Raw genomic sequence first — 27,754 nt, forward strand, 5'->3', positions numbered from 1 at the left:
ATAATTTCTTTATTTTAACTATCTAAAATCTAGTTATGTTAAATATTTTGTTATTCAAAATGTTTAGTTATTTAAATACTTAAATAATATGTAAAATATTTAAATTTAAAAATATTAATTATTTATTGAATTTAGGTATCCATAAAACCATTATTTATACTATTATTACATAATTTCATTATTAATTTCAATATTATATTATAATTATTTTTTTACTTTGAAGAAATTTTTTAAATTTATTACATAATTTTGTTATTTTAACTATTTAAAATATAATTATGATAAATATTTAGTTATTTATATATTTAAATAATCTATAAAATATTTAAAATTTATTTATTTAAAACTATTAGATATTATTAAATATTTTAAAAATATTTAAGTTGATAATCCAAAAAAAAAACATAATTTAAATTGTTAGTACAGAACCAAAACCAGAATGGGCGGGCGGGCGCTGTTAATTTGCTGAGAGCCTTTTCAAGTACAAAACCAAAACCAGCAACTCTTCTAGAGTCAGACTGGAAATACGAGGGGCTCTCTGCCCTCCCAGCCAACACCCAAATACATGGGCGGGCGCTGTTAAGCGGATTTCAAGCCAGGCAGTCATCTTCTTTCTCAGCCCAACTGCAAACTGGATACGCCCTCAGACTCAGAATGTGGCCGTTACCGTTGGATGGTCCTTAGGATCGCCCCGATATAATCCGATGCCTACTGAACTATGCGAACTTGATAAGGCGGCCCCACTGGTTGCGACAGTCTGTCCCGGTTTTACAAAACCATCGCCATTTGTGACCTCTGCAGATTTTTAGTATTATTATAAGGCTACTACACTACTACCTTGACCTACCTACTATGATCTCCAAATGTCTGTTTGTTTAATTTCACTTCAGTGCAGTGGTTTGTTTACGTAAAGGGCTTAGATTTTCTCTTTTCTCTGGGTTCATCTCATATTCTCATTCCTTCCCCTGAAACTTCAATGGCGTCCATTCCCTGTAGTATTCAACTAATATTGCCTTCAACAACTAACACTAGTTATCTTTCTTCTTCGTCTGAGTCCAAATTTAGTTCTAAATTTCTGGGCATTCGAAAGAGGCTTGGATGGTTTAGAGCTTGCAGAATAGGGTCCAAAATCGGACCCTGCAGCGGTTCCAGAGCCAAGTGCTGGTTCAAATTCGGAACCAACGGTGTCGACGCTGAAGGTGCTGGGATATACGGTAGCCAAGGTCGAGATGATTACGATCGAGATGACGTTGGACAGGTACTTAATCCTCCTCGATTGTTTCTTTGCTTGCTTGTTTCTTGTTATCTCTACGACTCTACTCATCAGCTCTGAATAACGAATGGGGCATTAATTCCATGTCTATCTGCAGTATTTCGAGTACATGGGGATGCTGGCGGCAGAGGGTTCATATGATAGAATGGAGTCTCTTCTCAGCCAGAACGTACACCCTGTGGACGTCCTGTTGATGATGGCTGCTTCGGAAGGTGACAAGCCCAAGATCGAGGAGCTCTTGAGAGCTGGAGCTCTTTACACCGTCAAGGGTTCTGATGGCAAGACCGCACTCGATCAATCCACCGACGAAATCAAGGAATTCATCCTCTCTTTTTCAGCTCAGAAGGCATGAAAGATTAAAAAACAACAGCTTAGAAGTTATAACTCAGAAGGCTTCCCCTTTTACATATATAGAATTTCACTACTCTGAAGTATTTTTGTACCTTCCATGTATTAAAGATTTGCTCAGAAGATGCAACGAGACTGGAGACTGCTCTGTCTATTGGCTTACTCTTGCCAGAGACAGGGACAGGGTTTTGATTTTGATTTTGATTCTGATTTCTTTCTCCTTGTTTCTCCTTGTTTGTTTGTATAGTCGGGTCGGTTTCGATCTAACCCGCACCGGCCGAAATAAACGGGGCAGTTGCACATCATTCAATTTCAATCCAAACCATCCAACTCTCCTTGCTACTTGCAAAACAGGTTGATGCTCATCGGACGAACATGGAAATCGAAATCTATGCTACTAAAATATGAGCCCCTACTAATTTGAAGAGCCTGGTTTTAGAAATGAATATACCATTTGAACGGTGAAGATTATTGGCATTATGATAGGGAGGTCTATCTTTATCCGTTGGATTCCGTTAATAGATTTCCATCTAGATAAGTGGATAAAGAAGATTGGAAGAACAGATAGAGCAGAGCTACGATTCGGATTTCGGGCTCCTTTCTCTCTCTCTATCTGGAACGATCCTTGGAGTCTCATTGGTTTATGTAGAACTTAGATTGTTAAGCTGTTTGTTCTGAAACTTTTTAATGGCGTCAGTCCCCTGTTCCGTTCAACTGAACTTACCTTCGGCAACTTGTGGGTCGTCTTCTTTAAACAAGTATGGTTCTCAATTTTTGGGTGGACGCAGAGGGCTTGGATGGTTTAGAGAGTGCAAAATTGGTTCTAAAATTGGACCCTGTAGCGGTTCTAGAGCCAAATGTTGGTTTAAATTCGGGAAAAGGGGTGTTAATGCCGAAGATGCTGGGGTCTACGGCAGCCAGACTCGTGATGATTTTGATCGAGATGATGTTGAACAGGTAATTTTTTCTCGACTGATAGTTTGTTGTTATCGTTGTTCCTATTACGGATTGTGAGTCGTGAAAGTTTTTCCGTTCCCCAAACAGAGATGGGTTCTGCTTTCTGATGAATCAGAACTTTTGGAGTGGTAGTATAGGGGCTTCACTATCTTCTTACTCTTAGAAAATCCAAATTGATTTCCCTTCAACCAAGAATTTTAACTCTAGAATTTTGAGCCCACGGTTTTCTCTTTTCTTGGGTTTATTTTGTTTATGTTCTTCTGATGCTCTATCAATCTCTTTGTTTGTGAAGTTTCTCTGGTTTTCTATTAACAGCTCTTCTAGCATTTTGGTTGAATCACTCTAATGAGAAATGTTTGATGTACATAGATAAGAATGTTCTCATAAAAACCTCAATGAGTCAATGACCCCATCTGTGTTCGGAAGATAATGCACTTAAATTCGATAGGGCTTCAGTAATAAAGACGAGAAACTTCTTTTGCAGTATTTCAATTACATGGGGATGCTTGCAGTAGAGGGTTCTTATGATAAGATGTATGCTCTTTTAAATCAAAGCATACATCCTGTAGACATCTTGTTGATGATGGCTGCGTCCGAAGGTGACAAGCCTAAAATTGAGGAACTGTTGAGAGCTGGAGCCAGTTACACTGCCAAAGATTCAGACGGCAGGACAGCACTTGATCGAGCAGCCAGTGATGAAATCAGGGAATTCATCCTTGATTTTTCAGCGAAGAAGGCATGATTTACAATATTTGATGTATTGTTTTTTGCTTATCTCACATTTAATTTTTAGGAATACATATCTTGTACCATCTCTCGATCTTTTTCATAGATGCAATGAGATTCTTATTCGTGTTATTTGGTGGGTCTTTTTGGAGGGAAAAAGGAGACTGATCATTTTTCATCTCACATCAAATGTTTGGTGCTAAGGTATTCCTCAGCAATAAAAAATTTCCTTATTCTGTAGTCCTTAAAACAGTGTAATGATTGCTGTCACATAAAACAAATTCTCTGGTCGATCATAATTCATTTAGTACATTAGGCTGCATATATCTATTATAGGAGAATACATTTCGCAGTTTTCAGGTTTTCCCCTCTGATGTCTACCCATCTCAAAATGTAAATTCCAGTTGCTCAATCTATGGCTAGTCTGACATCCAAAGTACATCCCCATCCATGGTGTTGAGTCAAACTCTAAATTTATTTAGTTAAAAAGGAAATACATGGCAACTGAGAAATAATTGAGTTATGTACTTCCAATAGTTACCTTCCTATAAATCACTTGCAAACTTGTTTACAAGATGTGCAACCTTGAAAATATCCACATTGGTGATTTTAGGAAAGAACACACAAATCAGAATCTTGATTATCAGGCCAAAGAAAAACAAAAGAAATACAAACAAGAAACTTAAAACTTTGGATAATAAAGGATTATTTTCCCTTGCTTGATTTTCTCATCTAAGCTTTGTTACGGAGGCTATTCACCAATCAAATCAAACACTAATAAATTAAATGCCTCTTATGTGTTGAATACTGACATTTCTTTAATCTGCCATATATTATAGCACATATAAGTCTGACCATAATCTTCAACACTATGACACACCTATTGTCTGAAATACCTACATATATGGCAGCATGTTCTAATCTATCAACCAAATTAAAAATGCTAGAAATGCTCAGCAGTAAAGCAAGTTATATGATGCTTGCTAACTACAGACTGCAAATCCAAATGCTTACCAAGACAGAAGCCAGCTATTTGCTAAGGTAATTTGGTTCTCTTACATTTCTCTCTGGAGCTGTGTCACCAGACTTGCATAATAATTCAAGTTAATAACAAAATATTTCGTATTAGGTTAAGAATTTCTATAAATATTGAAATGATTTGATGTAGTTTACAGCAAACCCCAAGAGGACTGGGTAATAGATACACAAATAGAAACTTGACATTGGTTAGTTCGAATGCCCTGGTGGGTATGTGTAAACCAAATTTGAATTTCCTAATGGTTGTCTTTAATATGCTAGCAAGGATGCTGCTTGGTTTCCTTTCCTGTATGTAATCAGCATGTGGTAACATTCTATTAGTTTGTTTAAATGCCATTGCTGACTATGTTCTTTACTCGAGGCATGCTATGGCTGTTGTAGAATCACCTTGGATGCATAATCAATTCATCCAATTTTGCACCATCCATCTGATGCTGTATGAGAGAATTAAAGTCAGTCACATAGAGGAGTCCTTATTAAAGGTTCCAAGTATTGGAACACACGTTGCCAAAAGTTCGTGTATCATGCGCTTTCAAGCCTTGATACTCACCCATTTTTTATTATTTTCTTTTGACTCTTTGAAAATTAGTTTTATGTGACTGTTACTATACAAATAATAAAATATCCATAACATTTGTATTTCGAGTATTGATGGGTTTTAAAACTGATAAGTATTAGTCAATACATTGCGATATTTTGAACCTTGGTCATTGAGGAAACTTGTATTTTGGCTTTCTTTGTGAGACAAGTTTATGATTTTGTGTTCACTTTCTTGGCTCCAGACATAAAGATCTTGTTAAGGGTTCATTTGAGGTCAGAAGAGTGTTTCTCTTATAGTTGTAGGGAAAATAGTTGCTCTTTAACTTTGGTTTTTCTTCTCATTATAACTTCTTTTTAGATTTTTAGTGGATTGCTTTGTTCATCTTCACCCATGGATTCAACAAGTTGCCAAACCATTTAAATCTTGTGTTCTTGCATTTGGTTCCTTTGTTTACTTTATATTCTTCTAATCTTGATATTTCTTGTTCTCATCCTTGCAATTTGTCTTCAACTTCACTGGTTTAGATAGAAGTCTCTGTCCGGTAAGCAAATTATACAAGATTTACTTGTGGTCAGGGACATAAACAAATTTAGTATAGAACAATCACCTACAGTCATTGGGTGGGTGAATCTCCATTGCTCGACGTGCTTGCTTGTGCCTAGACAGAAAAAGGGGCCAAGCTTTTTTTTCCCGTTATGTAGATCATATACCACTTCCAAAACAATGAATGAGTGCAGGTCACAAAACATGATGGACTAGATGGTTGTGCATGAAAGTCCGCTCCAAAGTAACCTAGGTAGGTGGGACAAAATGGACAGTGGAGTGGTTCGGAGAGAAAAGCCCAGAAAGGGGGAAACTGCCTAGAAGCTCTACAAGTCGGCCATGGTGTCAAAACTTTGAGGGACCCCTTTGTGTTCATGCAATTTTCTCACAGAAAGATCAGCCCCTCCAACACCAAGTAAACATATTGGTGAAGATCGACTTCAGATCAGTGGGAGGTCAAGGAGGAGATACAAGAAAGATGTTCTACATACCGGTGGTGTTTCCTAGGAGGAAAAGCTCGACTAGAGGAGGTTTTAACAGTAGCAATCATCTGGAGGTAAATATTTTTATTTGCATACTTTTAGTACTGTACTTCGGCCATGGATTCTGTGAATAGAAAGACCTGATCGATCAGGTCTGTGGCGATTAATGTTTTATTTTATTGTTGAGTTTGTTTCTCAGTAGAATACCGTGGCCGACTTTCAGTGGTATTAGAGCTGATCGTCTTGACTGTGCTCTATTGAGGTTGAACCTCTTCAGGTTTAGTGTAGTTCCATGACTGCCATTAGGATGATGGTCAAGAGGACCAGCCCTAATACCACTGAAAGTCGGCCATGGTATTCTACCAAGACCTGATCGATCAGTCTTTCTATTCACAAAATCCATTTCCGAAATACAGTATTAAAAACATGGAAATAGAAATATTTTACCTCAAAATGGCATTGCTACCGTTGAAACCTCCTCTGTTTGAGGCTTTGAGCTTTTCCTCCTAGGAAATTCTACAGTTATGTGGCATATCTATGTTGTATCTCTTCCTTCGTCCTCCCACAGGTTTGAAGTGGATCTTCATCAATCTGTTTACTTGGTGATGCAGGAGTTGATATTCTCCTTCAGTCACTAGAAGTATTTTTTTTTTCCTCTCAAAAGGTGTAGATAGGAACAAAATTTTCTTTGGAGCTTCAGTGGTAAAGAGAGTAAGTTCAACGACCAGGAGAAAGGGGTCCCTCAAAGTTTTGATATAGATGGTTTCCTCCTATCAAGGAAGTGAGGAACTTCCTATAATGAATTAAATTTAATCCCTAGAAATTATCTCCTAACTATCCGACTATCTCAATCGTATGGAGTTTGGATTTGAATTTAAATAGCCTATTTAAACTCTTAGAAGGGTCATTTATTAAAACACCCCATATAGTTTCATGGATTTACTAAAACCTACCTTATGGTTTGCATTTTACTAAAACACCCGTTATAGTTTGCAATGGATTTACTTAATCAACCTTCCATTAGATGATGGTTTTGACCTAATATTCATTTGAATAAATTTAATTAAAAGAAAAATAAAAATAAAAATATCATTTTTGCCCCTAATAAGACACGAACAACTAGGGGTGAACATTATTCGGTTAAAATCGAAATACCGAATTGAAAATTTCAGTTTTGGTTATTTCGATTCAGTTTTTTTGGTTTTTGGATAATTTGGTTCGGTTAGTTCGATGTTTAGGAATTTCAGTTTTCAGTTTTTGGTTTTGGTTTTCAGAGTTAGAAATTAATTCATTATATAATATGTAATATATAAGATACAAGATATAACACATAATATATAATATGCTATATATTTATATTTATTATATATAATGTATTATAATGAAATTCAATTTCATAATATATATTATAATATACATAATAGGTTATAATATATAATATTTTATATATATTAATTAAATTCGGTTTTTAACCAAAATAACCAAAAACCAAACCGGAAATTTTGGTTTTGATTATTTCGGTTTTCATCTTTTTATTTTGATTTTTAAAATTTTGGTTTATTTGATTAATATTCAGTTTGGTTTTTAACCGAATAAACTGAATGTTCACCCCTACGAGCAACCACTCTATTGGTTATATTTGATCAATTTTGTTCTGTACAAAAAAGTGTTAGGGGTATTTTTGGAATAAACACTCATGGGCCCAATGTTAAAACAAGCACTCAATGAAAAGTTGTTGTAAACTATATAGAATATTTTAATAAAATGAAAACTATAAGATAGCTTTAAATAAATACATGAAACTATAAAGAGTGTTCTAATAAATGACCCCTCTTAGAACTATGGAACCATTATAGGGGACAGTTCTAGTTTCAATCACCTTCAACATGAGCTCTATCTTTGGGCGTTTGAGATTAGGACCCCCAATATAGATCGTGCCATCGTGGTCTTAACTATATGACTCTGCTGCAGGTCAGATCATGGTTGTGAACGTAGGTAGAATAAAAAGAACTTTTGGATTGCCTAATACTTCAGGGTCTTATACTTATCAAAAGGAAATGCAACGCCTTCTTAAAGTGAATGTGAAGCCTGGGTGAACACTTTACAAAAAAAAAATACAAACAACATTGACTTGTTCATCTCATGGTTTTTGAACCACCTTTGACCCGGTGGTTGGACCGTTCAGCTCAGGAACTATTCAAGCAATTGGTTCCATTTTACCCCAAACCCAGTCCCTAGCCAAAAATCATTGAGTCAATCAACAATCCATTGACTTGGGTGGTCAAACTGTCGACCTGTTGACCTGTTCAATGGGTTTTGGCTTTTTTATTTTTAATTATTTTTTTTTTATTTTTTGTCAGAACGGGTCGTCCGTTCAAACTAGATAGTCGAACTGTCAACCCGAAAACCGGTGACCAGAATAGTTCTATTTCCGGGTCATTTTTTAAAACCATGGTTCATCTTGCCTTTGTCTAAGTCAAATTTATGGTGAATTAATGCATTTAGCAGAATATTTGCTGCTTCAAATGTGATCGTTACACTAAGAGTGCATGTGAAACCATTTAAAAACTGGGTGTGCAGGACAAATTGCTAAAACCTCCCCTGAATTTAATAATTGCAATCACTTCCCTTGATTTTTCTTACAAAGAAAATTTACATTCATATTGTTTCTATAGAAAGTTAGAAACCTCCCAATACAAACTTTAAGAACATCAAAAAAAGAAAATTTAAAGTTGCAGTTTTATCTTTGTACCATAATAGAAAATTTGAAAAACAAACATTTTAGTCAAAAGTAATTACATATTTGTGCCTCTTTGGTAGGGGATTTTAATAGGGGTCTATTGCACCTGTGCCTGTGTCATAAAATTCAGGGGAGGTGATTGCAATTATCAAATTTCATGAAAGGTTTTAGCAAAGATCAAAAACTTTAGGAAAGGTTTTAGCAATTTACAGATCGACCGATCGTAAGAGAGTCCTGCCACCATGGATACAAAAGATGTTAAGTTTTCTCACCCCTTTCAATACAAGTAATAGTCTCAATGGATGACAAGAGGTGTAAATCGGGTTGTGCCGCCCGTGGCTCGGCACGAACTTGGACCAATCTGGCACAATCATGCGAGCTGTGATGGGCCTGGAGTTTTAGATCCACGGGCCAGCACGGCCCAGCCCGCAGACCGGCCCAGCACGGCCCGACATAGCCCATATATATTATTTATATATATATATTTGTATAATATTATATAAATTATAATTATATAATAATATATAGTATATAATATATTAATAAAATAAATAAATTTTAAAATTTTATTATACTAATTTATTTAATTATTGTATATATAAGCAATTGTATACACAAAATTCATATAAAATTAAAATTTTAAGTTTTTTGTTATTTTTTTAAATAAATAGCTTTGACCCGATACACGGCCCAACTTGGCCCGAGGCTCAGCCCATAAGTCAACCCAGCCCGTGGCACGACACAGCACGGGCCCACAGGCCAACATGGCCCACTTTACACCTCTATGGATGACATTGACGAAATCAATTGGCACCAAAACTTTATAAAGTTTGCAACAATATTGGATTATTGTCATACACTCATATTTGGATAGAAGGCAACATAGTTTAGGTTAATGGGTCATGGGTTTATGTTTAATTGTTCAACTAGTAGGGACCCGTGCGATGCACGGGAAAATCTAAAAGATTTAACAATTTTATTTTTCATTTAATGTTGATTTATAAAAATAATTATTGTTAATTGAATATGAACATATATTTTTTAATAAATTTAGTTTTATTAATAATTTTAATAATTTTTATTCTTTTTATTATTTTTAAATGAAAATTTGGTTAACTTTAAATAAATAAAAATAATTATAAAAGCTAACATTTTTATTAATTCTACCAATAATTAACAATTATATAGGAATGACAATGGGGTGGGTTCAAAGCAAGGCACCCCATCCCTTTCCCTGCCCCATAGTCAAGACACTTTACCCCATCCTCGCCCCGTCTCTAGTGTCATGCGGGTTCAGGGCAAAGTAACCACTCCTCAATGTCGAGCGAGTTCAGGGACAAGGCACCCCACTCCTCATCAAGGATGGAGAATCCTTGAATTTCCCTGCCTCGTCCCTAGTATTGGGCGGGTTCAAGTTGAGGTGTAAATTGGGTTGGCACGACACGACCCGCATGTGGCCCGCACAAAGTGCAAGTCATGCCATGCTGGCCCACGAGGCGTCCCGGGCCATGCCTCCCTCCTCTAGGATAATTTGGAGGGTCGGTTTGGCACAGCCCACGGCCCGAGCCGTGCCGTGGGTTAGGCTGGTCCATGGGCCTTGGGCCAGGCCATGCCACACACCAAGCCAAGCTCAAGGCAAGGCACCCGCTCCCCGTCCAAGGTTTTTAAAATTGGACCGGATAGGGAACCGTTCTAGGGTTGAACGGTCCGACTGTTCGGTCTGAACAAATGACCCGCTTTGACAAAAAAAAATAGAAAAACAAAAAAAGGACAAAAACTGTTGTCCAGGTTGACAGTTTGACCGCCCAAGTCAACAGTTCGCTAACCAAATAAATAGTTTTTGGACAAAAAGCGGTTTTGAGGTGAAACGGTGTTCGATTCCCAATTTTTTCAGTCTAACCATCTGGTTTGATATAGTTTTGAAAATACTGTCATCGTCAACCCAATATTCAATTTGATGATAGAAATGATATATTGAGTATCAACCACATGGTAAATTTCTATTATTGTTAATTGAAAGATTTAATAAATTTCCATTCATTCAGACCTCAATTCCCATCCCCGACCCCGACCTCGATCGAGGATTCCTATTAATCCTCGTCCCCGCCCTCGCCTCGCCAAAACAATCCCCATCCCCAACTCCTTTGGGTCAGGGAAGTCAGGTACCCATCGGGGATGGGGAAATTGTCATCCCTAAAAGTGTGTTCTAATAAATGACCCTAATAGAAACACATAAGAGTATACAATTATTTTATATTTTTTACTTTTTAAATAATTAATAATTATTCATATTTTATATACTATTTTTAATAATTTTTTTATAATACAAAAATAGCAATAATTAATTTCAATTAGGTTTATTTATCAAACTAATGAAACCAACCAACCCAATTAACTCGACCCAAGTTGGTCAGTTTTCTAGTATTTTAGGTTGGCTTTGGTTCAAAATTTCCCAATTCGACCAAGTTGGATCAGTTCCACTTTAGCCATTTGTAAGCCGACCAAAATCGAACGACCTAACCATGGATATATATTAATATTTTATACTTTAAATATAATTTTTAATATGAAAAAGTGGGAATTTTCTCATATTTCTTAGTCTAAAATGTTTTATATCATAAATGTAATTTTTAAGTTTATTATTTAATAATCACATTGTAATTTTTAAAATTAAATTAAATTTTTAAGTTTAAATCTTTTGAACAAACTGACCAAACAAAAAAATCAACCCAAACCAATACAACTTGAGTGGGTCGGTTTTCACAAAAGGTTAGTCAGTTTCAGCTAACCAACTCCCTAGCCTGACCAGGTCAATTTGGTTGACCAAATAGCCTATGACCGCACTGAACCAACTCATGAACACTCATAATTTCAGCTAAATTAATAGTCTTATCTCTAATAATTATTGAAAATTTATAACAAAAATACACAATTATTGAAAGTATATATATAATGAAAACTACAATAATTACAAAAATACAATAAGTACTAAAAATATATTAACTTAGTCAATAAATAGTATAATCTTAAATAATAGTTTAATCTCTACTAAATATTAATCAATAACTTATAACATAAACACAATGAATACAATAAGTACAATAAATTAAATTTAAAAATTTCAACAACAGTAATTTAATCTCCAATAATTATTGAAAAAATTTTATTAAATAACTAAACAAAATAAACTTATACATACTTATTGAAAATACATTTATCACAAAAGAAAATAAATCTTAATTTTAGTACATATAATAATATAATAAATATAGATTAAGAGTTTAAAATTATTATTAATAAATATTATTTTTTTGAAAGTTATTTTCTCGACTTATTACTTGATATAAGTGAAATTAATTATTTACAATATTATGTAAAAATATTAAATTATTATTAATTTCAATATTATGTTATAATTATTTTTCTACTTTTTAGATTTTTTTTAAATTTATTACATAACTTATTTATTTTAACTATTTAAAATCTAGTTATGTTAAATATTTTGTTATTTAAATACTTAAAATATTAATTGTTTATTGAATTTAATTATCCATAAAATCATAATTTATACTATGATTACATAATTTCATTATTAAATTTGTAATATATTAAATTATTATTAATTTAACTATTATGTTATAATTATTTTTCTACTTGAAAAAAAAATTTAAACTTATTACATAATTTCGTTATTTTAACTATTTAAAATCTAGTTATGATAAATATTTCGTTATTTAAATATTTAAATAATCTATAAAATATTTAAACTTTTTTTGTTATTTGAATTTTATTTATTTAAAGCTATTACATATTATTAAATATTTAAAAAACATTTAAATTGATAATTTAGAAAAACATAATTTAAATTATTATTACATAATTTTGTGATATATTTTGTAAAATATTTTAAAGTTATTTTATAATTTTGTTAGAATATTTAAATGATTCTTAATTTTTTTAATCCAAACTTTCTTTAGATAGATATAGATAAAAGTAGGGGAGAGGATAAATAGGAATTAGAGATAATTTAGGAGAGAAACTCTCTACTAAATTAGAGATAATTTTGGAGATAAATAAGAATTAGAGATAATTTAGAAGATAAATACGAATTAGAGATAATTTTGGAGAAAGTGGGGGATAATGGAGGAGGTAGTTTAAGAGTAATTTTAGGAGAAGAGATTATTTAGGTTATTGAGAAAGTGTTTCTCATTGGTTGTTTGAAAAATGACATGGAATTAAAAAAATAAAAAAATAAAAAAAGGAGAATAGATAAATAGCTTCTCTCAAAGGAAAGACATGCTGACATGGCAGGACCAGTTTATATATATATATATATTTATATAGATTTGACCTTTTGACTATTTAAATAAAATATAATAAATAATACATAATTTCAGATCATTTTTTATAGTTATTTTACAAAAAAATAAGCTGAAAATAGTGAATATCCTGGGATACAAGTATACACACAGGTCATACACCGTGTCAAAAACTGTTCTGGGCACTGTTTCCCTCTGAATGGCCCAGTCATCAAGTCCAATCTAGCTTAAAATATTAATATTAACAAGGCATTTTTAAGAACATATCACGATATGCTTCGGATGTGAGTGGATATGTTAGAGCCTAAAGGGAACTCACAAGAATCCTTCATATGCATCAATGACGTTTTAAGGCTCTTTTTTTTTTGTAACTAAATACTATTATAAATAAGGTTCAAACACATATAGCAAGAAATTTAGAACTGAAATATGCATGTATATTCTAGAAAACCAAATAAATCTTATTAAAATTTAAAAGTAGTCATTTTAATGGTTAATTTAAAACCATTAAGTCAGAAGTTAATGGTAGTAATTCTGGAAAACCAAATATGCATATAAGTCAGAAGTCACAATTTAAAACCATTGTTGTTTTGATATGTTCCTGTAAATAGTGTAGTGGTAGACTCTTACCTGTCAAGTAGGAACCCTGATTCAAATCCTTGCAGTTTCATATATTTTTCATCCTTTAAAACCATTGTTGTTTTGATATGTCAAGTATTCCATGGATATTTGAAACCTGAAGTTCTGGACATGAGCTAAGAGCCTGTTGCAAGGCAAACATCTAGTCATTGACCATTCTCGGAATAATCCATTGTACAATTTGCAGCAAAATGTGATAACAACCTCTTCATCTTACAATTTACAAGCAAACCGTGATAACTCTTCATTACCACCCACCCAACCTATTTGATATGTGCCCCACATTTCTCCGGATCATTGTCTTCCTTGTCACTCATGGACTAGCAGGCTCCATATCTTCATCTTCAAGATCCTCATCTCTAATTTCATACTTTAAATTATCCAAGTCATTGAACTCACCTGAGCCATGAAATGTTTTCAACTGCATATCTGGAGGTTTGTTAGATGGGCAAACAACACCTTTAGCACACCTGTAATCATGTTCTGTCTCAAAGAGCATATAAATTGCAAGCTCAAGATCATCACAGGTTGATTTTTTCGACTTGGAGTCAGCTTAGGCAATGATCTCTCATTTATTCCAAGTGCTCATTTCCATTCTTCAAATCCTGTCCTATACAACCAATTTTCAAATTCTAATAAAAAACTATATAGCTTTTATTGCTTGACACACAACTTGAAAATGTAATGCGAATATCAAAGCAAATCAATATAGTACAATAACTACTTGAAATAGAGCTCAAGAAGCTTTTTAATAGTGTCAAATATGCTTGTAAAGGGGTTTAGTTCAATGGGGGCCTTTAACCCTAGATCAGGAAACTGGTTTGTTAGGGCCTGCTGCATTCCAGACATAGACATCATTGCAGCTAACTGGCTGTTAGACATCACTTGGCAGTCCTGTGGTGTGTCCTTGATCTTGTTTGCATCATATCCATAGTTGGCCAAGTAATCTTTGTATTTCTCTATAAATTCAGGTCCAGGGTCAGGGGTCCTTGAGTAAATCTAAAACAACAAAAGCAATGATGGATGATTAGAATGTTACATTATTTCAGACGTATGAAATCAGACAACACAGCTGATTGTAACATCTGGTTAAAATACTTGATTGGACATTGGGCAAGAAAAACTATGATTATCCTTGGTTAGATTGATCCTTGTCCAATGCATTTGGTTGGAATCAACAATGTTCTCCCTTGGATAAGTAAACAAATATGAGAAACAGTAAGAAGTGGGTGAAAAATGCAATGTTGCAAAGGTTTGGACCATCCAACCAGTGATCTATTTCATAATTTTCTGATGTGTCCATTACCTGAATGAAGCTTCTGTCTTTTGCACCAGAGACTAGAGAAAAGTTAACATAATCAGTTGCAATCACATCATAGGGCTCCTTTGGAATAAATGGCAGTGTAGGAAAGCGGAGGTAACACTTCTCTCTAATCATCTCCTGCCTTTCTAGATCAGTTTCAGCTTTCTCCATGTCTTCCTCGGAAAGGCATTGAACCTTTCCTCGTATACCAGTAATATAACCATCAGGGCCACCGTGAACACAGAAGGTGTCAACCTGGATAGAGGGGGCCTGAGGATCAAATGTATATATTCCCTGCAAATATTGGAAGTCAGGAATTCACAGTATATAGCCTCTCGCATTCTTCCAAAAGCACTGATAAATGAGAGAGAGAGAGAGAGCATTTCAGTCAGCAGAAAACAGATTCATGCTCAAATGGTTGGCCACGTACCAGCCAAGAAGAGAAAACTTGAGTTACTAGAAAGAAAAGGTTGAATCTAAAAATGGAGAAGATGATGTAGGACAGCTAGGAAACTAGGATTGTGTTCTGCACTCTAGGCAATCATGCATCCAAGTGATCCTTCTGATTCAATAACTGGGATTGATTTAAAAGATGGTTCATGTCTATGCATGTAATTCTAAGGAATTAGAACCTTTTTTGTTTCCTGCACCCATGACATTTTGGTTTCTGAGAAAGTTACTGAAAAAGGGAAAGTTGTCCTAGGGATTTTTCTCTAACTCTAGGCAATTATGTATCTAATTGATCTTTCTGATTCAACAATTAGGACTGCTTGAAAGATGGTTCATGTCTATGTATGTAATTCTATGGAATTAGAACCTTGACATTTTCCCAGACATGCATACCATTAGGCTACATTTGATTCTGAGAAAATAATTGAAAATGGGAAAGTTGTGAGAGAAACTTTCCCTTTTTCAATAGCTTTATCAGAAACCAATTAGCCTTAGTGCAACAAAATAAATTTTACCTGTGTACAGTGACAGTCTTCCTGTCCTTGTCCAGCAAATCCACGTTTAAGTGATGCTACTTCAAACCATCTTCCAGAATATCTGACTGGGTCAAAATTCTTAGCTGTCATTCCCCTCATAACCATTAGTTTCTCACTTCTTTCATCAGACCCTTCATCAAGTTGCAGAGTTGGAACATTATCAGCTGTAGATGCCAGTTGGCACAGGTTAGAGTAATGAGACGGATTTGCTGCAACAACCTGACGAAGAAAAATGATATTGTTCTTAAATGGAGGTAAATTTCTTAGGCTTAGAATGAAATTCTTTGTTCTGCGCAATCTAAATTGTCAGTTTGTTCATATTTCTAGAGTCTATTTTTTGGTTTCCACAATAAGGTCAGATGGCACTTCATCTTTACTGTTGAGAGAAAAATGGGAAATAGTTCACATAAACATTGAATTGTCTAATGTTAAGATCATCTAATTGGACTCCCCCTCCCCAAGAAGAATAAGTAAATGAAGCCCATCGAGAGACAGGTTAAGTGTGTCTCTATATCACAACGCATTGCTATATGGTCCTTTCAATTTAGTGATAGTGATCATTCCTCTTAAAACTCCATAAATTGAATATGTCTTTTCATATTAATGGGACTAAAAATCAGGCAGACATAAAAATTATCTGATATTCTACCCAAAAGCATATTAAGAAAACTAAAGTAATATTACCTGGTCTGCTCGAGAGAGAAGTATGAATGCAGCAGCAACACCAGGTAAAATATGTCTGACAACATATTTGCTGCTTAATGTAGGATGTTCTAAAGAACATTTTACCATTTTCTTTCCTGGCATCTCCCTAAGGTAGCATAGGGGCACAAAAGAAAAAAGATAAAAAAACTTGTAAGACTAAATAAAAACAGCATTTAATTCACAATCAATGTCAGAAACTTAAGCAGACAACATGAATTCCCAAGTTTGGCATTGAAGGAACTTTTTGTTCAGTTTTAGGCAATATTTCATACTAACTATTCAACATATTGATAGGTAAAAAATAGAAAAGAGAAGAAATGAACTTAGAATATCAATGCAATTTCAAACAAACATAACATTTCAATTGAAAAGCATCACTTGCTATTTCAAACTATGTACAAGGACAATCCATTCTCTAAAAATATGAACTTACCAGATTCCATCATGTTCTAGTGTCAGGCACATGCCAACAGTTTTGTCTAGACAAACGCCTCATAACTCATATGCTATATATCTCTAGTTCCCAACTATTTTTTTCATATATTATACTACACACCACCAGGATGAAATAAAATTATGTCAGAAACATAAATTACATTAGTGCTGGCACCTGGTCATATGGGGAGCATTGGCTCATCCAATGGGTAGATAAACTGCTGGCATGAATTACATTAGTGGTTTGAGCCTCATACATCAAATAAGAATAAACTTTTTTTTTTTATGAATGATAATAAATTTATTAATTCAGAAGCAGATTTAGAGTGAATTCATACAACATCCCAGGGAGAGGCGCGAGCTGCAGCCCCTCCTTGAATCTTACAAGTAAACTAGGAAAGAAAAGCAAGAATCACAACTGAGCCCAAAACAATTCTTCCCTATTTACCCCTTGCTTAGCTAACACATCTGACAAAGTATTTGCTGATCTCCCCACCCACTGTATAGTGACCAACATATTCCTTGTCAACCAACTAAATTTCTTCATTTCATTCTTGTAACGCCACATAGCCTCTTCAGGATTTTTCAACCAACCCACCACCACTTTGGAATCCCCCTCGATTGTTAGGTGTTGTACCTCCAGCTGGTTTGCAAATTGCACCCCTTGTACAACAGCTAAAAGTTCTACCCTGATGGAGTCCCCAATTCCCAAAGGACCTGAGTAGAGCAACAAAATCTCTCCCTTCTCGTTTCTCAAAGCACCCCCCATTCCGGATAATCCTATATTACCCATGCTACTTCCATCAAAGTCAACTTCAGTGAGCCTTCGGATGGAGGAGACCAACTTGTAATTGATTTGTCCTTTAGAGATGAACACCTCGCTACTGCTGACCAATCTCCAAAGGTCATTAAAGGAGAATTGATGAAAGATTTCCAAGGTCTTCAGCCAAGGTATTGCCCTATTTAACACACAGTCTTTCAATTCCTAACTGCTCCTTTCCTTCTCTTGAAAAATTCTAATATTCCTTTCTTCCCAAAGAGGCCAAATCAAGGCAACACGAGCACATCTCCACATAATTCCGCTATTGTTGTAGGCCAATAAAAGGTAGAATGGTTGAAGAGCATGTGAACTTCTACTGGTAGACTCCCAATTACTCCCAAACAACGAAAGTAGCCAAGCCCAAAGGTCTGCAGAAAAGGGACAAGATATTAATAGATGGTAACAATCCTCACCGTGAGCCCTACAAAGGATACACCAATTAGGAGAGATACAGAGGAAAGGACTTCTCTTTTGTAGGTTATCTAAAGTGTTTACTTTCCCATGGAATACTTCCCAACAAAACGCCATAATTTTTTGGGGAACTGGCCTGCACCAAATTTCTTTTGACGGAAAGGGTTGGTGAGTAGAAAGTTGAGAGATGGACTTGAAGAAAGAAGCACAAGTGAAGGTTCCATTGGGTCTAGGAGTCCATACCCTCTTATCTAGCTTGGAGGGATCCAAACAAACCCGATTAAGACAACCAAGCAAAACAGAAAAAGATTCAATTTCATCATCCCTAAGTCCTCTACGAAACCCAAAATCCCAAGTAGGATCTAAGGGTGTTCCCAAAGGTGAGACAAATTTTGAGACCACCTCTTTTTTGTACAAAGAAACAGAAAATAGCGAAGGGAACGAATCCTTTAAAGGTGTGTCTCCTACCCAAATATCCTCCCAAAAGTGAACAGTGTTGCCAGAACAAACTTCATACCTGATAAAATTGAGGAATTGAGGAAGGGTGTTGTGAATGGCCTTCCAAGGTACTGCTAGGTTAGCTTGCCTTGATACACCAACATCCCATCCATTCTCTGACCTCCCATGAATGTTTCCCACCACCTCATGCCACAATCTCTCTCTTTCCAATGGCCATCGCCACAACCATTTCCCTAACAGAGCTTGATCTTTTCTAGTTACCCTCCCAAGTCCCAAACCCCCCTCTTCTTTACTTCTGCACACAATTTCCCAATTAACCAAGTGATCCTTTTTTTCTTGTCCCGGCTCCCATAAGAAATCTCTTATCAACTTCTCCAGTTTCCTAGCTTCCCTAACTGATATTCTAAAAACAGACAAAAAATAGGTAGGTAAGTTAGCCAAGGTAGCTCTTATTAGGGTAATTCTCCCTCCTAAAGAGACATAATTCCTCTTCAATGAGGCTAATCTCTTCTCAAACTTTTCTATCACCGGGGTCCAAAATCTACTCTCCCTAGGATTTGCCCCTAAAGGAAGCCCTAAATATGACATAGGCCAAGCAGAGGTGGAACACTCAAGACACTCCGCAATAGCCTCGACCTCCCCTACCTCCAAATTTATACCCGCTATGCAACTCTTTTCCAAATTTATTCTCAAAGTATAAATAGTTTCAAAAGCTTTGATTAGCTCCTTTAGGTTTGCTACCTTTTCGCTAAAACCACCTTTACAAAAGATCATTAGGTCATCTGCAAACTGAAGGTGGGTGACGGGGACTTGGTGTCTCCCTATTCTCCAACCCCTAATGGCATCTTCACTGTCAGCTTAGTAATGATCCTACTAATCACATCAGCTACTAAAGTAAAAAGGAAGGGTGAGAGTGGATCCCCTTGCCTGACACCCCTGCAAGCTGGAAAAAAGTCTCTCACCATACCATTTACCAAAATAGAGTAGTGAGAAATACTGATACACCCAAAAATCCAACTACACCACTTGTCCCCAAATCCACAGTTTCACATAACCTCTAATAGAAACTTTGTTGTGGATGCATTCGTGGGAAGAATTACCGCTGCCGGCAGCAGCAGTGAGGGGGGCCCACACAGCAGCTTATCTTGCCACGTCAGCTCTTCTTGCCAGCTCGCCAATAGTTTACTTATTCCAGTTCTGTTCTTACTTATCTAGTTCTGTTCTTATCTATTAGAGATAGGAACTGAGTTCTGTTAGAAGTCTGTTAGAAGTAGGAGTTTTGTTCTTACTTATCTAGTTCTGTTCTTACTTATCTATTAGAGATAAGAACTGAGTTCTGTTAGAAGTCTGTTAGAAGTAGGAGTTTGATTTAAAGTTGGATTGTCCTAGCTTAGTCGAATGGAGTAAGGAGTCTCCTCTTGTAATCTCCTATTTAAGGAGCTGTGATTTGGGAATAAAGTATTCAGTTTCCAGTCAAGAGAAGAGTGAGGAGAGTTCGGGTGGTCTCTTGGACAAATCACCCATTCGGTTTTCCACAATAGGGTCTGCACGCAAGGGAAGGCGCAAAGGGAAGCAAGAGGTTCTCCCCGTGGACCGACCCGTGACGAGATCCTACGCCCGGGCCCATAACATTCTGGTATCAGAGCCTACCGTCATGGGGGAACAGGAGCCGCTGTCTTCCAGGTCCACGAACTGGAACATAGGCTCACAGAAACCAACATAGAGGTTCGTGAAGTCAAGGATGATGTCCGGGAGCTGCGACGCATGCTGGAAGCATTCCTCTCCAACAAGGACAGAAGTTCTGAGGGAACCGCCACCACAAACAGTTGTCGTCCAGACTGGGCAGAGACATCCAGCGAACAGTAGATTGCTGCCCCGACAGCTGCAGTTATTCCCAAGTATAGCCGGTTGGAATTCCCATCTTACAACGGCACCGGAGACCCGTTAGGATGGCTGTATCGCTGCAAACAGTTCTTCCGTAAACGCACTGATGACAAAGATAAGGTCAGTTTGGCCGCCTTCCACCTATCAGAAGAGGCGCAGCTTTGGTTCTACCGACTGGAGCAAGAAGAACCCGGGCTCAGTTGGGGGCAGTTTAAATCATATTGTCTCCTCAGGTTCGGACCACCGTTGACAAGCAACCCGCTGGGTGAGTTAATCAACCTCAAGCAAACTGGAACCGTGGCATAATACCAACGCCAGTTCCAAACCCTTCTCGCCAGAGCAACCTCGATTTGCGCAGATCAGCAAGTCGATATGTTCACCGCGGGGCTAGCAGAACCCCTAAGAGTGGACGTGGAGATGCAACACCCTCCCAACCTGGTCACAGCCATGAACCTAGCACGCGCCTTTGAACGCAAACTACAACTCAGCCACGGAACCTTCAGTATGGGGTGGCCTCCATCAGCATGGGCATCCCTAGAACCACTAGGAATGGTTCCATATCCAGCAAGCAGCCAAGAACGGAAGCCACAGACGAGCACCAATTCCAGATCAGCATCCAGTGTGGGGAGTAGCGTCGTTACACCCCCTATTAAGCACTTGTCCAAGGCTGAAATGGCAGAACGCAGGGCGAGGGAGCAATGTTTTAATTGCGATGAACTCTACTCAGCAGGGCACAAGTGCAAGAGACTTTTCTGCCTCCTGGTGAAACAAGAGGAAGATGAGGATGAACCCCCTTCATTGGAACCCGATCCAGGAGGGCAAGGTCATTCCACCTATCTGAGATTCCTTTGACGGTGTTTCCCGACACCCATCCTGAATTCGAGCTTGAGGACAAGCTCGTAGTCCAAGAGGGGAGTAATGTTGTGGATGCATTCGTGGGAAGAATTACCGTCACCGGCAGCAGCAGTGAGGGGGGCCCACACAGCAGTTTATCTTGCCACGTCAGCTCTTCTTGCCAGCTCGCCAACAGTTTACTTATTCCAGTTCTGTTCTTACTTATCTATTAGAGATAGGAACTGAGTTCTGTTAGAAGTCTGTTAGAAGTAGGAGTTTTGTTCTTACTTATCTAGTTCTGTTCTTACTTATCTATTAGAGATAAGAACTGAGTTCTGTTAGAAGTCCGTTAGAAGTAGGAGTTTGATTTAAAGTTGGATTGTCCTAGCTTAGTTGAATGGAGTAAGGAGTCTCCTCTTGTAATCTCCTATTTAAGGAGCTGTGATTTGGGAATAAAGTATTCAGTTTCCAGTCAAGAGAAGAGTGAGGAGAGTTCGGGTGGTCTCTTGGACAAATCACCCATTCGGTTTTCCACAATAGGGTTTGCACGCAAAGGAAGGCACAAGGGGAAGCAAAAGGTTCTCCCCGTGGACCGACCCGTGACGAGATCCTACGCCCGGGCCCATAACAAACTTCCAGTCCACCCAATCATAGGCCTTTTCAAGATCCAATTTACAAATGAAACCTCTCTTACTATACCTTTTCATTTCCTCCACACACTCATTCGCAATTAAGATGTGATCGGTTATTTGTCACCCTTGAATGAAAGCCCCCTGGGTTTCACTAATGATAGAAGGGAGGACTGTTTTGATCCTCAACGAGAGCACTTTAGCCAGAATTTTATAAATGCTTGTCACCTGACTAATAGGCCTAGAATCTTTTGGGTGGTTGGCATCATTCTTCTTAGGTATCAAGGCCAAAAAGGTGGCATTAATTCCAGGGCTTATAATGTGATTGTCTGCAAATTCCTTAAAGATTTCAACTAAATCCTCTTTCAGCACCTCCCAATAGTCTTGATAAAACCCATTGTAAAGCCATCTGGACCTGGAGCCTTGGATCTATCCATTAGAAAGACAGCTTTCTTAATCTCTTCTTCCTCGAAATCCCTTTCCAGCCACCTTGCCACTCCGTCATCAATTCTTGGCCATTCCACCCCTTCCACGACTACTCTCTCACTCAAAGGTCTTCTATAAATCGATTTGAAGTGGTCCACAAATTTTCTGGCTATGTCATCCTAGTTGGTAATCACCTCCTCTTCTATCTCTAGCTTGGTCACAAGATTCTTTCTTCGTCTCCCATTTGCCAAATCATGGAAAAATCTAGTGTTCCCATCACCTTCCTTAATCCACTTGTGTCTAGCTTTTTGTCTCCAACTGATTTCTTCCCTCAGTAACACCTCTTCCAAATCCTTTTTCAATTGTCTCCTTAACATTCTGTCCTCCTCGGTCAACCCATTTTGAGATTCCTTTACATCCAAGTTTTCTATTCGAGAGATTAGGCACAATTTTTGCTCCTCTATTCTACCAAAATGATCTCTATTCCACTCTTTTATTTTGGCTCTCAACCTTTTTAATTTCTTATGAAACTTGATTCCTTTCCATCTTACCCCCCTTTCCTCCTCACCCCAACATTCCTTCACTTTTTTCACAAAATTTGGATGGGTAAGCCACATATTTTCAAATCTAAAAGGTTTGGGTCCTATAGGAAAAAAACTCAGTACCTATCTGGATAGGACAGTGATCGGAGGTGACCCTGGGTAACGCTCTAGCAACCAAGTTTTCCAAACTATTCTCCCAAGCAAGGTTAAATAAGAACATGTCCAACTTCGAACACAAAGGGGTTTCCTGAAGGTTGGACCATGTGTAACTGGCTTGCAGCAGAGGTATTTCCTTCAGTTCACATTCTTCAATAAAACCATTAAATTTCCTCATGCTTGCTGTAATTACCTGTTGGGGATTATTGGTTTCATCAGAGAATCTAATGACATTAAAATCCCCGCCCAGGCACCAAGGGCCATCTCATAGCCCCTTGATTGCATATAGTTCCTCCCACATCTCATTCCTCTCTCTATAGGAATTAGGGCCATAAACATTGGTTAAGACCCATACACACCCATTCTCTACATTCTTACACTTAATGGAAACTGACAATCTGCCTATCAATTCTTCCACTACTTCCACCACATCCTCCCTCCACAGTGTTATGATCCCCCCTGAGGCTCCCCAAGAAGGAGACGAGCTCCAACCTAAACCTCTAGACCTCCAAAAACTCCTCACCCATCTCCCATCTAATTCCATCATTTTGGATTCTTGTAACAACACAATATCGGGTTTTTCCCTTCGGAGTAGGTCTTTGATCACCCTTATCTTTCTTGCACTCCCTAACCCTCTTACATTCCAGCTAATAATTTCATCGAGACAAAATAGCAAAAAAACCCATGAAAAGGCCATAATCTCCTCATTTTAGGCCCTTCCTCCTATCCTCTCTACCACTGAATTCTAAATCCCCTTCAATGTCTGAGATTAGCCTTTCCACTTCAGATATTTTTTTCTTCTCTATTCCTTTTTTCCCCCCTTCCTAATACAACAATCATCCTTTTTCTTTTCTCCATCCTTTCCAGCCAATGTCTGAGGAAGAATTTTACCCTGCTCACACTTATTTTGGCTACAACATCTCTCTAAGAATCCTTCCTTTTTTTTAGTTACTCCATCATTGTACAGATCAACTCCCAAATTCTGTCTGCCTCCCCCTTACTACTTCCTTCCATCACCCTCTCTCCTCCTTCCACTATCACCCTTTCTCTTGCATCAGAACCTCCTGGATAGGAAGCTGGAATATCTGTTACAGGCATAGCAGACAAGTCAGTACCTAGAAAAGAATTGACACCCATACCTGGTAGGATGGGGGTAGGACTAGAATCACTAGAATTGAGTTGTTGATAGGCGACAAATGGTTTTAAGGCCTTTCCCCTTTTTGGACAAAGTTGTGAAGTAGACATAGTGAAAGAATCACTTCCTGACGACCTACCCACTTGGAAAACCTTTCTCTGTGTTTCCGACACTGGTATACCCACATCCATCCTCACGGCCGATTCTTGTCCCTCTCCACCAACATCCTGTAATTCATTAGACTCAGGGTCAGCTCCCTCGACGAAGGGAAGATGAGTTTTCACAGCTTTAGGACCATTTTCTTCACCATTTCTAGTCTTCTCGCCACCTGCCTCTTCAATCTCTTCCTCTAAAAAAACAACTCTGTATGCAATCTTTCTGTTTCAAGTAAATAATTGATGCTTTTCGGAGATAGACTTCCCAAACTTAAAGTTTCATCTCTATCAGAATCGTCACTGCTGTTTTGTTCACTCAACCAATCTTCAAACCCTGTTCTGTTCAAATCACTAGGCTTCAGGTATCTCGGGTTGCGCCTATCTGGTGAGAGACGGTTTGCCAGGTTGGATGGGACCCACTGTAGAGAGTCTTGAAATTTTGCGCTTGAACTGTTCGATCGAAAGGAGGGATTCGGGGTAGAAGAAGATAGACGCTTAATCTCGTCTATCAACTCATCCCTCCTCCCAGTCACGTGCTTACTTAAAGGGTCCCTTGGCCCATCTGTCTTGTAATGGGCCTTGGGCTCAAAACTTGTAATATAAGAACCCAGCTTTAAAGCCTTTACTTGAGTTGCCTTCTCCAGCCCACCAGAAAAGGGATCCACTCGACTGGGCCCATTTTCTAAGTCTTTTCCTCCCACGTGACCTCCTAACAAATCACACCCCCCTGTTTTAATGGTCGAACCAGCAACCCTCCCTGTCTGAGGTTGATGGTTCAGCCCTCTCCCTTTAGACATTAGTAAATTTTTGTCTATTTCCCCTGACACCACCTGTGCAAAAGATCTGCCATTTGTCATAACATTTTCTTGCTTTCTACAGGTTGGACCTTCCATCTGCCCCAAAGCTTTTTGGCTTCCCAGAATTTGTTGGCCCTTTTTAGTGAAACATTCCTTCCCATTTGAATTAACCAATCTCACAAGTCCACGTAATGCTTCTTCTTCCTCCTTCTCCCCTCCTACCATACGAGCCTCCTTCCACAGCCCGCTTCAATGGAGGATGCTAGCCACACAGAGACAAAACTCCCCTCTGTTCGTACCTCTACCTTTCGTGGAATGTCTTCTGGCTTCACACCACTTAGCAGGATTGCTACTGAATAAAGATCGCCCCAGAAAGCTCCTTTCAAGATTCCTCCACACAATACAGCTATAGACTCTGCTACTTCTTGTTTCCATAGATGAAATGGCAAGCCTATTACATGCACCACCACACCATCTTCGACAAATAAATCCTTGGAGTTGGATGTTGGATTCCATTTAAAGACTGTGAATAATCTGAAATCAGCCTGAACATTGATAGCTGATATTTCCAATTCATTCTCTATTGGATCTAGGAGGGCTTTACAGTTAACGAAGGGGGTTACTATGAAGACACTCTTCAGCTTCAACCTGGTTGCCAATAAGTCAGCTACCCTCCTCCAATCATTAACCTTTTCCTTGGCTTGTATCACAAACTTACTATCCCACTCTTCTCTCTCTAGACCTCCCACCATTCTGCACTGGCCTTTTGTTTTTGCCATGACCACTGGCCCTTGTTCTACCCTGCTGTTGCTGAGATATGCCTTCTCCTCCCTTATGGAGGCTTTTTTATCATTTGCTACTCTTTGAGCTAAAAACTGTATTTCTCCCTTTTTGATTAATTTTATTTTATAAGAGAAAATTCTTATTAACGAAAAAGAAATAAGAAGAAAAGAATTAAGAAGAGTATGAGGTGCCTAGATAAAACCCAATGCATAAAAAAAATTCCTTCCAGGTTAAAGACAAATTTTTATACATGATCACGTACAAGGTTTATAATTCCCTAAATCCCTCCAGAAACAAGGAAAAGTTCAATGATCATGTTCAATAAATTTGGGGCTTCCAAAATCATATCTATTCCATACTAATTTTTTTTTGGCAGTAATTCCACATTAATTGTATTTAGTTTATAAGGGAGCAATAACCAGCATGAGATCAATTGGAGAGGAAAGTTAAGTCTCAATAGCCCAATGACAGTGAATATTAAGGCCTTCTTCCTTTTACTTTGAGTTGGTTGTGAATGAGATAAACAACGCATACACATAAGGAGACATCTGGTGCATGTTGCTTGCAGATGATCCAGTAAGGATACTAAAGAAGGGCTAAGAACAGAGCTAGAATATGGAGGAACTTATTGTAATCTAAAGTTTTCAACATAGTCCATAGTCCAACCTAAAACAGAATATGTAGAATGTATCATAGTAAAAACATGAGTAGATACCGAGAATTAGTTAAATTTGATAGCCAAGAGACAACTCAGAATCATTTTCATTACATTTGTTTGACAACCCAAAAGGAGTGTGACATATGTTCATAAAAGTAGAGGGCGGTGGATTAAGTAGGTATATGCTCCAGGAGTGCTGTACACTGGTGAATTAATAAAAATAAAAAGGGGAGAATTTTACAGGAATATTGTAAAAACAGCCATGCCCACCCAGCAGAATGAAGGATGATTAGTGCCAAGACCGAGAAACAAAATAAATATGAATTACATTACAGGGAACTTAGGGATAGACAAACTATCCTATCATCCTAACTATATTCATAACCAACTACTTAAACAAGAAGAAATCCCTATTGTAATGCCCTTCTAGGAAAATCCAAATGCAAACACGATAAAGGGCATTCAATTTCGCTAGGTTTTCTTCATGATCTATGAGGTCTAGTTCAGAATAACAAAACAAAGAAGTAGAAGCAGATGAAGGACAGACGACAATTTCATCATTGCTTCCTCAGATATTCCAGTTTCATGAGGAAGCACAGACAAATGAACTTTCCAAAAGTATTGAAAATTAAGCTGAAGATGCAGATAAAGAAAGCATTTGCATCATGTACAGAACCTAGCTCGACCGTTCCCATAGAAAGGAGGAAGAGGAAGAGAAGGTTGAAGAAGCGGGGACGTTTGGAGAAGCATTGTGTTCCAACTTCTTAAAGCCCCTAAAAGTCTCCGATTCTATATCGAGTACCCTCGTCGTTACTCTCAATATGATAACACCAGCTTAGCTTAGCCTCACTTCACTCCAGGTTTACTCTCTATGTGTTCGACCACCATGAAAGCCCTCCCCCCCGTCCCTGATTTCCTTCCGACTGCCTTCTGCAGTCGAATATATTGATATTTGCTTTGACTTTGGCTTCATGCCTGCCCCATAGACCATATCTAAGACGAGACGGGATCTGCTCCTCACACTTGGGCG

The 27,754-nt window shown here is 37.6% G+C and overlaps 3 protein-coding genes across 3 annotated transcripts; 2 read left to right on the forward strand and 1 right to left on the reverse strand.

The window, feature by feature from the left end:
• The first annotated feature begins 580 nt into the window (after positions 1-580).
• LOC104604844 (protein LHCP TRANSLOCATION DEFECT-like) lies at positions 581-1,816 on the forward strand. Its single transcript, XM_010269395.3, has 2 exons — positions 581-1,258; positions 1,371-1,816. The coding sequence occupies exons 1-2, from the start codon at positions 977-979 to the stop codon at positions 1,623-1,625; spliced, it is 537 nt and encodes a 178-aa protein (XP_010267697.1). The 5' UTR covers positions 581-976; the 3' UTR covers positions 1,626-1,816.
• Positions 1,817-2,151: 335 nt separating this feature from the next.
• LOC104604845 (protein LHCP TRANSLOCATION DEFECT-like) lies at positions 2,152-3,436 on the forward strand. Its single transcript, XM_010269396.3, has 2 exons — positions 2,152-2,578; positions 3,063-3,436. The coding sequence occupies exons 1-2, from the start codon at positions 2,309-2,311 to the stop codon at positions 3,318-3,320; spliced, it is 528 nt and encodes a 175-aa protein (XP_010267698.1). The 5' UTR covers positions 2,152-2,308; the 3' UTR covers positions 3,321-3,436.
• A 10,725-nt stretch (positions 3,437-14,161) lies between these two features.
• On the reverse strand, positions 14,162-27,689 carry CHL (chloroplastic lipocalin). Its single transcript, XM_010269397.3, has 5 exons — positions 27,401-27,689; positions 16,580-16,706; positions 15,875-16,114; positions 14,913-15,203; positions 14,162-14,605 (listed from the first exon to the last, which is right to left on the reverse strand). Exons 1-5 carry the CDS (start codon positions 27,472-27,474, stop codon positions 14,327-14,329), a joined length of 1,011 nt encoding a protein of 336 aa, XP_010267699.1. The 5' UTR covers positions 27,475-27,689; the 3' UTR covers positions 14,162-14,326.
• Between the last annotated feature and the right edge of the window lie 65 nt (positions 27,690-27,754).

The sequence above is a fragment of the Nelumbo nucifera genome, chromosome 1 (assembly GCF_055504915.1).
Source record: "Nelumbo nucifera cultivar China Antique chromosome 1, China Antique-T2T, whole genome shotgun sequence".
Classification (NCBI taxonomy): Eukaryota; Viridiplantae; Streptophyta; class Magnoliopsida; order Proteales; family Nelumbonaceae; genus Nelumbo; species Nelumbo nucifera.